Source organism: Oryx dammah, unplaced genomic scaffold (assembly GCF_014754425.2).
Source record: "Oryx dammah isolate SB20612 unplaced genomic scaffold, SCBI_Odam_1.1 HiC_scaffold_20, whole genome shotgun sequence".
Lineage (NCBI taxonomy): Eukaryota > Metazoa > Chordata > Mammalia > Artiodactyla > Bovidae > Oryx > Oryx dammah.
In genome coordinates, this window is record NW_024070204.1 from 37,963,129 (window position 1) to 37,973,546 (window position 10,418).

At 41.3% G+C, this 10,418-nt stretch overlaps 1 protein-coding gene across 1 annotated transcript in view; it reads right to left on the bottom strand.

Moving 5' to 3' along the window:
- The window catches only part of MROH2B (maestro heat like repeat family member 2B), a 76,519-nt gene extending 66,628 nt beyond the window's left edge, over positions 1-9,891 (bottom strand). Inside the window, exons 1-5 of the mRNA XM_040262388.1 lie at positions 9,864-9,891; positions 8,602-8,663; positions 6,186-6,296; positions 4,778-4,937; positions 3,600-3,698 (exon numbers count right to left, since the gene is read on the bottom strand). Coding sequence (XP_040118322.1) covers positions 3,600-3,698; positions 4,778-4,937; positions 6,186-6,296; positions 8,602-8,663; positions 9,864-9,891 — 460 coding nt within the window. The remainder of the gene's footprint in view (positions 1-3,599; positions 3,699-4,777; positions 4,938-6,185; positions 6,297-8,601; positions 8,664-9,863) is intronic.
- Positions 9,892-10,418: the final 527 nt, after the last annotated feature.

Sequence of the window (10,418 nt, forward strand, 5' to 3'; positions counted from 1 at the left end):
AAAGCAAAATGGCTGTCTGGGGAGGCGTTACAAATAGCTGTGAAAAGAAGAGAGGTGAAAAGCAAAGGAGAAAAGGAAAGATATAAGCATCTGAATGCAGAGTTCCAAAGAATAGCAAGAAGAGATAAGAAAGCCTTCTTCAGCGATCAGTGCAAAGAAATAGAGGAAAACAACAGAATGGGAAAGACTAGAGATCTCTTCAAGAAAATTAGAGATACCAAGGGAACATTTCATGCAAAGATGGGCTCGATCAAGGACAGAAATGGTATGGATCTAACAGAAGCAGAAGATATTAAGAAGAGGTGGCAAGAATACACGGAAGAACTGTACAAAAAGGTCTTCATGACCCAGATAATCATGGTGATGTAATCACTAATCTAGAGCCAGACATCTTGGAAAGTGAAGTCAAGTGGGCCTTACTACGAACAAAGCTAGTGGAGATGAATTCCAGTTGAGCTATTTCAAATCCTGAAAGATGATGCTGTGAAAGTGCTACACTCAGTATGCCAGCAAATTTGGAAAACTCAGCAATGGCCACAGGACTGGAAAAGGTCACTTTTCATTCCAATCCCAAAGAAAGGCAATGCCAAAGAATGCTCAAACTACCACACAATTGCACTCATCTCACACGCTAGTAAAGTAATGCTCAAAATTCTCCAAGCCAGGCTTCAGCAATACGTGAACCGTGAACTCCCTGATGTTCAAGCTGGTTTTAGAAAAGGCAGAGGAACCAGAGATCAAATTGCCAACATCCGCTGGATCATGGAAAAAGCAAGAGAGTTCCAGAAAAACATCTATTTCTGCTTTATTGACTATGCCAAAGCCTTTGACTATGTGGGTCACAAGAAACTGTGGAAAATTCTGAAAGAGATGGGAATACCAGAGCACCTGACCCGCCTCTTGAGAAATCTGTATGCAGGTCAGGAAGCAACAGTTAGAACCTTACATGGAACAACAGACTGGTTCCAAATAGGAAAAGGAGTATGTCAAGGCTGCATATTGTCACCCTGCTTATCTAACCTATATGCAGAGTACATCATGAGAAACGCTGGGCTGGAAGAAACACAAGCTGGAATCAAGATTGCCGGGGGAAATATTAATAACCTCAGATATGCAGATGACATCATCCTTATGGCAGAAAGCAAAGAAGAACTAAAAAGCCTCTTGATGAAAGTGAAAGTGGAGAGTGAAAAAGTTGGCTTAAAGCTCAACATTCAGAAAACTAAGATCATGGCATCCGGTCCCATCACTTCATGGGAAATAGATGGAGAAACAGTGGAAACAGTGTCAGACTTTATTTGGGGGGGCTCCAAAATCACTGCAGATGGTGACTGCAGCCATGAAATTAAAAGACGCTTACTCTTTGGAGGAAAAGTTATGACCCACCTAGATAGCATATTCAGAAGCAGAGACATTACTTTGCTGACTAAGGTCCGTCTAGTCAAGGCTATGGTTTTTCCTGTGGTCATTTATGGATGTGAGAGTTGGACTGTGAGGAAGGCTGAGTGCCGAAGAATTGATGCTTTTGAAGTGTGGCGTTGGAGAAGACTCTTGAGAGTCCCTTGGACTGCAAGGAGATCCAACCAATCCAGTCTAAAGGAGATCAGCCCTGGGATTTCTTTGGAAGGAATGATGCTAAAGCTGAAACTCCAGTACTTTGGCCACCTCATGAGAAGAGTTGACTCATTGGAAAAGACTCTGATGCTGGGAGGGATTGGGGGCAGGAGGAGAAAGGGACAGCCGAGGATGAGATGGCTGGATGGCATCACGGACTCGATGGACATGAGTCTGAACGAACTCCGGGAGATGGTGATGAACAGGGAGGCCTGGCGTGCTGCAATTCATGGGGTCGCAAAGAGTCGGACATGACTGAGCAACTGAACTGAACTGAACCTCATGCTATCCCTTGTGTTAGATAGTAAAAAATTATAGTTTACTCTCTCAAGGATATGTCACACAATACTATGGAAAAGATGCCAAGTAGCTTTAGAACTGGTCATTTATTGGTTTATTCCTCCTCCTCCAGACTCTCTCATATAATCTCATGTTACATTTTCTCAAATCTATTTTGTGCGTGTGGTATACATACCTTGTTTGTTGATATCCTGAAACAACAAACACAACATCTGTTTCTTTGCTGATTGATTGCACAGCTAGATGGATGGCTATTAAATTGTATATATTTTCTTTATAGTATAGACATGGAACCTTAACTGGCAGTCAGGCAAAGTTGCTTTAGGATCAAAGAGCACTTAGATAACTTTATAATACACAGATAAGTATTCCCTTATTCATTGCATTATGATTTCTGATTTTATTTTCTTTTACCTTCTTGGTTATTAATACTGGAGGTAGAAATGCACTTAGAGGCACCAAATGTTGTTTTGCTGGAACACAATGTTAACTGTGATGGTAAGTAGGGAAAATAAAAAATATTGAAAACTGCTAATCTAGTATAGTAGTTTGAGTCCTTTACTTAGACTGTCATACTTCACATCTTGTCTCTGCCAAGTATTGGCTATGTGATTGCAAGCAAGCTGTTTAACCTTTCTAAGCCTCAATTTCTCATCTGTAAAATGAACTGAAATAGTTATCCACTCAATGCAGTAACTGTGAGGGTTAAATGAAATAATAATCTAAAAATACCCACAGCAGTACCCAGGTAGATAGTAAATTCTCAGTATTTATCAGGTACAAATCTTACCTTCACTGAGGACAGACAAGAAGAAATGGGCAAAATAGAACAGAGAAGACTTGGATGATCAGTAAAGAAGACATTTCTGACAGCATGGGCCTTAAAATACTATAAAATAATAGTCACAGAGATGTCAGTGGTGGAAGGAATCTCAGCAGTCACTTCATTTGTGGTTTTAAGAGGTGAAATTGAGGTTGAGAGAAGGACAGAATCACCTGGTGGCTCAGTGACTGGTCAGAGGAGAGAGTCCAGGTCTTCAGACTCATCCAAGAAGCTCATTGTGCAGAGAATGCTTTTTCCAGGAACTAAAGGGCAAGTCATTCTCTGCAGACTGTTGATTACTATAGATGTCTTTCAGTTTTGGGGTAGAAGGGACTTGTGACCCTAGTTTGTTTACCCGTTTTCCTTGATTTTATGATTGCATATATTTTTATTAGATTGTCTACTTATCATTTTCACAATATTGCATTACAAAGAGATACCAAAATTTAGCCCATGGCTAAGAGCTAGTAAGACCTCATAATCACTAGAGAAAGTGTGGTGCAGTTGAAAAAGGAGACTAGGAGAAACTGACTACATAGGACCGTGGAAAGAATATGGACAGGGTGATCATATAGATCTGAATGCCACCTCTCCATCACATTGACTGTCATGAATTTGAGAGAAAATCACTTAACTCCCTTGACCCTCAGTTTCTCATCTGTAAAATGGGCTAATAGTACTTTGTAGAATTGCAGTGAGGATGGATAAGGGTAACTCCTCCTGGCAGAAGGCCTTCCATGTGGAAGGCCCTCAGTAAATGGCAGATACTATTACTAGAAAGGATAAGAGTAAAAGGGAAAATAAGACATTTGCTCTACTTATAGTCTGGTGTTAACAAAGGGGAAACCACAGGGATACCCACCAATGCAGAAAGCACCTTTCATCCTCTCCTCCTCGGTCAGCCTGAGCATGGTTTGCATGGTGAGCAGGGTCATCATCATGAAGGGAATACTCTGGCATACTGCAGGAAGGGCACAAGAGGAAGTTCTGTCACAGCTCCGCAAACCATCATCAGTTAACAAGCATTTCAAAGCAGATGAGGTGTGGTGGGAGCCATTCTGCCCCACGCCCACTCCCCAATGCCAGGCTGAGCAGTAAGTCTCCTACATATGGATTTTCAAGTTGCAAACTTTCAAAGATGAGAACATGCACTTGCATGTCCAGTCTCATACGTTAGTTCACGTGTCTGGTATACAATGTCATGTGCAAATAGGTATGTTCTTTACCGCCCGGTACCGTAGACAATACAGAAGTACAGTATTTTTATTCCAAGCCCAGCATGTCTGGAAGCAAGCACAAAAGCTGTGGTGATGTAGCTTGGGATTACTGTACTTTTCAAGGTACTATACAGTAAGATTAAAATATTTTCTTCACATTTTGTGTTCACTTTTTATGTATTATTTGTGTGAAAATTATTATAAACCTATTACAGTACAGTACTATACAGCCGACCATGCTAGGCTAACTTTGTTGAACTGAACGAACAAACTGGGCTTACAAACACACTCAGTCACATCTGGGGGACTTACTGTAGTTAGAGCACCTTAAAATAAGGTGCCTTCTGTCAGTTGTCTGTACCTGTTGCTTCATAGCAATTACTTACTTGGATAATTATTTCATCAATGTTCATCTCTCCCACCAGAACTTGCCTGTATCCCCAGGGCCTAGCACAGGTGCTCAATAAATGTCTGTTAAATAAAGTAGTTTAGAAAAAAGCATCCTAGGAAACCCTTACTTCATGTAAGAGTTGAGTGGTTTGCAGAATATGGCTTGTGGAAAATCTGGCAAAGACAAAGCCAGATGAAAGGAAAGGTGAGGGTGGGAGAAAGAATCCAGCCAAATTCAGAGCAGTGTGGACCCATGACTGGCGAGCAGGCCCATTCAAGCTCACAAACAGTAGCCCAGACGTCGCTGTCAGTATTTCTTTAGTACAGAAGGAAGTAGAAGAGACCCTCCCCCTCTGCTGTTTGCTCCCATTTGGGTTTAGACAATTAAAATGATGACCTCCCAGGGAAAATGTGGAGGCTATTCCCTCCGTACCGTAGCTGGTTGCCAGTTCAGCCAGGGCAAGCACAACGAACTCGTTTGGTAGCTCCAGAATCCTGAAGTTACTTTGTACTTCATACATTACAGAGTTGAAGTCATGTGCAGCAAGAGACACCAATACCTCCCCAGCTAGCATTCTGATTTCTCTGAGGATCTGAAGAAGAAAAGGAAAATAACAATAACAACCAGCAAGAATCAGCAAAGGGGAAATAGTTGACATAATATTGATAAGTTCTCTACCTTTTCAATCGAGGGAGAATAGGCTGTTACAAACCATGCGTGGAAGACTCTAGGGTAGATGTCAGCAGCTGGGAAGCGGAGGTAATTCAAAAGCACCTCAAAGCCAGGTTTTCATAGAGTTCTTGTAAGCTCGAGGCAATGCATATTTTCTAGCTAATTAATCAGGTACCATGAACTTAAGATTTATGTTTAAGTGATATGAATTACTGAAGGGAATGGAGAAAGAAAAATGGGCTGGGAGTCCAGAGCTTTGAGTTTTAGTATTGTCCTGATCTAATTATCCTTAATGGAGATATTTGGAGGGGTCTTTGCTTTTGGTAATGGTGAATGAAGTCAATTTGATCCATTTTCCTGCTGAGGAAAAGAAAAAGTACTGGGCAAGATATTAAAAAATATACTCGTAGAAACATCAAAGACAATCACAATATAAGGTGAAATGAATTACTGAATTGAAATCTGGACAAGACTGGAAATCCAGAGATATAAACCCTTCCTTTGAGACTGCTTTGCAGCTTTTCGGGACAATAGTCAGAATTCAGGGCCAACCAATAGTGAGACCCTGGTCATCCTATGTTTTACTTTTCAGGCTTAAGACCCCAAAGGGCTGCATTGATATGGAAGGTTAAATTGGCTCTCCATGGACTATTGAGTCACGGAAGTTGCCCAGAAAAATCCCAAGCCCTGAAATTAGATTGCTTGTGCCTTGGCAGGTAAACAAGGAAAAATCCTTTCTGGAAGGAAATAATGTAAGACTCAAACTACTTCTACAAATAACTTTTCAGATACAATGCCTAGTATACATGGACAATTAGGCATATGAAGAGATAGGAATTCACATGGGAGCCAAGAAATTTGGGTTCTAGTTTACTCATTCTGTTGATAGATAGCCGTGTTACTTTGCAAACAATCTCTCTAAGCACCAACGTCCTCATCTAAAAGTGAATGGGATATTACTTCTAAAACTTTTCAAAGCTCTACCTTGGTTTCCTCATCTGTGATGGGGTAAATAATATCCAAGTTACCATGAAAAACAAATAGAAGTGATCTATGGTCCTTGTAGTGATGTAAAAAACATTTGTAGATGTCTACATGGGTGCAGTTGCATCACATAAAGACCTGTTACTGGCCCTGACACTGATGCATCATTAAGGATCAAACTTACATTGTCATCTCTCATGTCCTTAGAAGCATAATAAATCAACCTTTGGACAATTGCATCATCCAAGATGTCAGTATTCTGAATAATGGAAGTGAGATGACCATAAATGTCTTCCTGTGAACATACAAAGTTATACACAGAAATTTGAGTTGCAAAACTAAAAGATTCAGATAATGTCCAGATGAATAATACCATTAAACTAAGCAATGTATCCCTGCTACTGCTGCTAAGTCACTTCAGTCCTGTTCAACTCTGTGTGACCCCATAGATGGCAGCCCACCAGGCTCCCCCGTCCCTGGGATTCTCCAGGCAAGAAGAGCACTGGAGTGGGTTGCCATTTCCTTCTCCAATGCATGAAAGTGAAAAGTGAAAGGGAAGTCGCTCAGTTGTGTCAGACTCTTCGCGACCCCATGGACTGCAGCCTACCAGGTTCCTCTCTCCATGAGATTTTCCAGGCAAGAGTACTGGAGTGGGGTGCCATTGCCTTCTCTGAATGTATCCCTATGAGATTTTATATATCCTAATTGAGGCTTCCTTAACATAATATGGGCTTCCCAGATGGCACAGTGGTAAAGAATCTGCCTGCCAATGCGGGAGACCCAAGAGACGTGGGTTTGGTCCCTGGGTCCGGAAAATTCCCTGGAGTAGGAAATGGCAACCCATTCCAGTATTCTTGATTGGAAAATTTCAAGGACAGAGGAGCCTGGCAGGCCACAGTCCATGGTGTAGCAAAGAAGTGAACATGATTGAGCACACATGCACTTAACATAATACGCATCTTTAGGAATCAAAGACTTATAGGTAAAGCAAAGTTCATTCTAAAACCTGTTTTAATATCACTATATTTCTAAGGCAATATCTAACTGAAGGCAGGAATGGGCTACTTGACATACTAAAGTCTCTTGAAATTCTCTGTTGTAGGGCTCTCAGGGCAATGGAAATGCCCATCACCCTAATTGTTGCTTTTACTACCAAACAGCACCTATAGCATTAAGGAATATGATGTGATTCCCAAAGAGGCTGCAAAGTTATGCAACTTGTTCCTAAAGGGGATTTGTAAGCCCTTACTTCATTTATGCCTTTGGGGAGGAGAAGTTGTGAATTCCTTTCCACAGAGCTGCAGCCTCTGGGAACTACATGGCTTGAGCAGATGTTGTGTGTGAGGGCTCTTCTCAATCTCTTAGATGGCCACAAGGCCTTTGGAAGATGAGAGACTGGTCTTCTGAAATCTCCAAGAGCCTCATAGTTACCTTGAGGTACTATGCCTGTGTTTAAGGTGTGAGCTAATTCACTTTGCATACAGGATTCTACTATGGAGTCAGGGTTGAGAACCACTGGATTAAGAGATAAAGGTGTAGGCACTGCCCTTCACAGGGAGGTTACATTGAGTAATGATTAGGAGCATTATTTTGGAGTCAGATGGGCTTGTCTATTGTTCTCAAGCATGTTACTTCTCTGGGCCTCCCTCTTCTTAGCTGTCAAATGGAAATAACAATACCTATATCACAAAGTTGTGAAGAGTGAGCATAATACAGTGCATTATTGTTTGGAAAGAATCAAGGGCCCTAGATAAGTGTTCTATGAAGGATAGCATTGTTATTTTATGAAAGGTTATTGAAGCCAGAAAAACCTTCAAGTCTCAGAGAAATCCATCTCTGTTGTGAAATAGCACTATAGATGGGTTGTTGCTGTCTTTTGTTCTGTTGCTAAGTGCTGTCCTTCTCTCTGCTACCCCAAGGACTGCAGCACACCTGTCCCTCACTGTCTCCCGGAGTTTGCTCAAACTCATGTCAATCGAGTCCATGATGGACACACCACATCATCCTCTGTCACCCCCTTCTCCTGCCTTCAACCTTTCCCAACATCAGTATCTTTTCCAGGGAGTCAGTTCTTCCCAGCAGGTGGCCAAAGTGTTGGCGCCTCAGCTTCAGCCTCATTCCTTCCAGTGAATTACTCAGGGTTGATTTCCTTGAGGATTGACTGGTTTGATCTTTGGGAATTTTCTCATCGGAGTCCTCAAATTCCTTGCAGGTCATTTGGTCCTATCCAAAACATTCATAAAACATTTGGTCTGCACCAAAAAATGTCTGCTAACCCTCAGAGTACACAAGAGTAGTCTCTAACCCACGTGGTTGTGACTCTGACATCTCCCTCTTTCCACATCTATCTGCATAAGGATATGGAAGGGGACATTCTTTTGCTAGCTTCTACAACTGGATATTCTGAATCCTCAAATGCCAAGTGTCATGGTGGAAACATTAAAATGACTGCCATGAAAAGTGCATTTGCTGAAAAACTGAATACAACTTAAGAAGCCCAAAAGAAAAGAAGTTGAAGCAAAGAAGGATGCAGATGAAATATTGCAATAACTGGACTAGAAAAAGTGAGTGAGGAAGAGATTTTTCTCTGTTTTCCTTACCTTGCTTATATTATCTTCTTTGTTCAGCATGCCAAGAGTGAGGTTAATATCTCCCAAAATCTCTAAAATGGATGGGGAAAGAATTAAATATGGCAAAAACTAATACAACATCGTAAACATTAAAAAAAAAAAACACATGCTGAAATGCCCTCCTGTTAATTACTTTGCAGTGTTCACTTCTCTCTCCTTCTCTTTATCTCCTTCTCTTTCTCTCCTTCTCTGTCTCTCTCCTCTCTCTTCTTCTTTCCTTCTCTCTCCTTTCTTTTCTCTCTCCCTCTCTCCCTTCCTCCTACTTTTCTCCTCTTCCCTCTTGACTGCCAGCTCTTTGATGGCAGGAACAGTGTCATGTATATTTCATATACTTGACAATAGAATATGCTTTGTATTTTTTCTTCAAAACCTAAATTAAACACGGAGGGGAAGACACAAGATGCTATGTCCCAATTTATGCCCCTAGTCATGTAGGTATCACTCTATATCCTCTTCAGCAAGGCTCAGCTCTCAGATTCCATGAACTGAGCCCCTTATGCCTGACTTGAGCAGGGGAAGGCAGAAGTGTAATAGAGCTGGTTATTTTCTACCTCCTTCCTCCATGCTCCCCTCCATCTTATTTATTCACATTCTCTTTTTCTCTGACTTCCCTTCTGAGCCTTCCAGCTCTTCTGGTACCATGCTCATGCAACCTTGCTCTTTTCTGAAAATGATCCAAATATTTTTGACTTGCACATTCCAGGCATTATTTGAATAAAACACGTTGGAGAACTGAAAAAGACATATTTGAGTCAAGGGAACTGAGAAATTTCACACCACATGGCAAGTTGGTAGGAGGGATCTTTTTGGATGTAATGATTTTCCACAAGCCTCCAAATCAAACAACAACACCCTTTCATACAGTTGTTTTTGGCAAAGCAGAATATTTCCAAAGGACTCTGCCAGCACTGAAGATTAAACAAGAAACTGCCTTTGTGTTGTAGCCACTTTCTCTTCAAATAGACTATACATTTTTAAAGAGGTAAAACACAATCATCTCTCAGGCTCCCAGTCCCTCATTGGTCCTTTATACTTATAATTTATAATCTGGTGATTTTTATTATTTTGGAATAAAGGGAGAGTAGAGAGAAACAATCTTACTTTAATATAACTTTTCATAAAACCTTTTCAGGTGTACAGATCTCCCTCAATCATGCTCACTATTCCCCACCATATGTATATGGTCACACAGACACAAAATATCTAACTCCTCAGGGTCCAGTGACGCTTACCTGCAGATTCCTCCATGTTCTCAGCCATGTCTTGGCTATTTCAGGCTCTCTAAGAGATAGCACCTAAGTATCAGAAACAGTAAGGCTAACAAGTCCAAGAAACAGGTTTGCAATTTTCCCACATAAGGCTCACATAAGGGTGTCTAAATGAAAGTCCCTCCACCACTCGATTGGCACAATGCTCTGGCAACTTCCAGCGATGGGCTGCTGCTGAGGAAGATGATGCTGTATTCTACCACTGGGACATTTTCTTGCTTCTGAGCTCCTGCTGACCAACAAAATGGCTTCATCTCACCAAATAGTGTCCTTTTGATGGAGACCAGAGTATCTGAGAAGGAAGAAATTAGAGACTGAAACTCAAACCATTTTGGTAGACCAAAGGAGTTCTTAAACGTGGGTCCATTGATCACAAATTTGGAAATTGTTTTCAGTGGTCACTTTACTGGCCTGGTGTTGGTCAAAATTTTATGGTGACCTTGTTGATTGCTCTACCTGGTGAAAGTCAGTCGCACAAACTAGGCATGGTCAGTGGACTGGAATGCCCACCATGGGCAG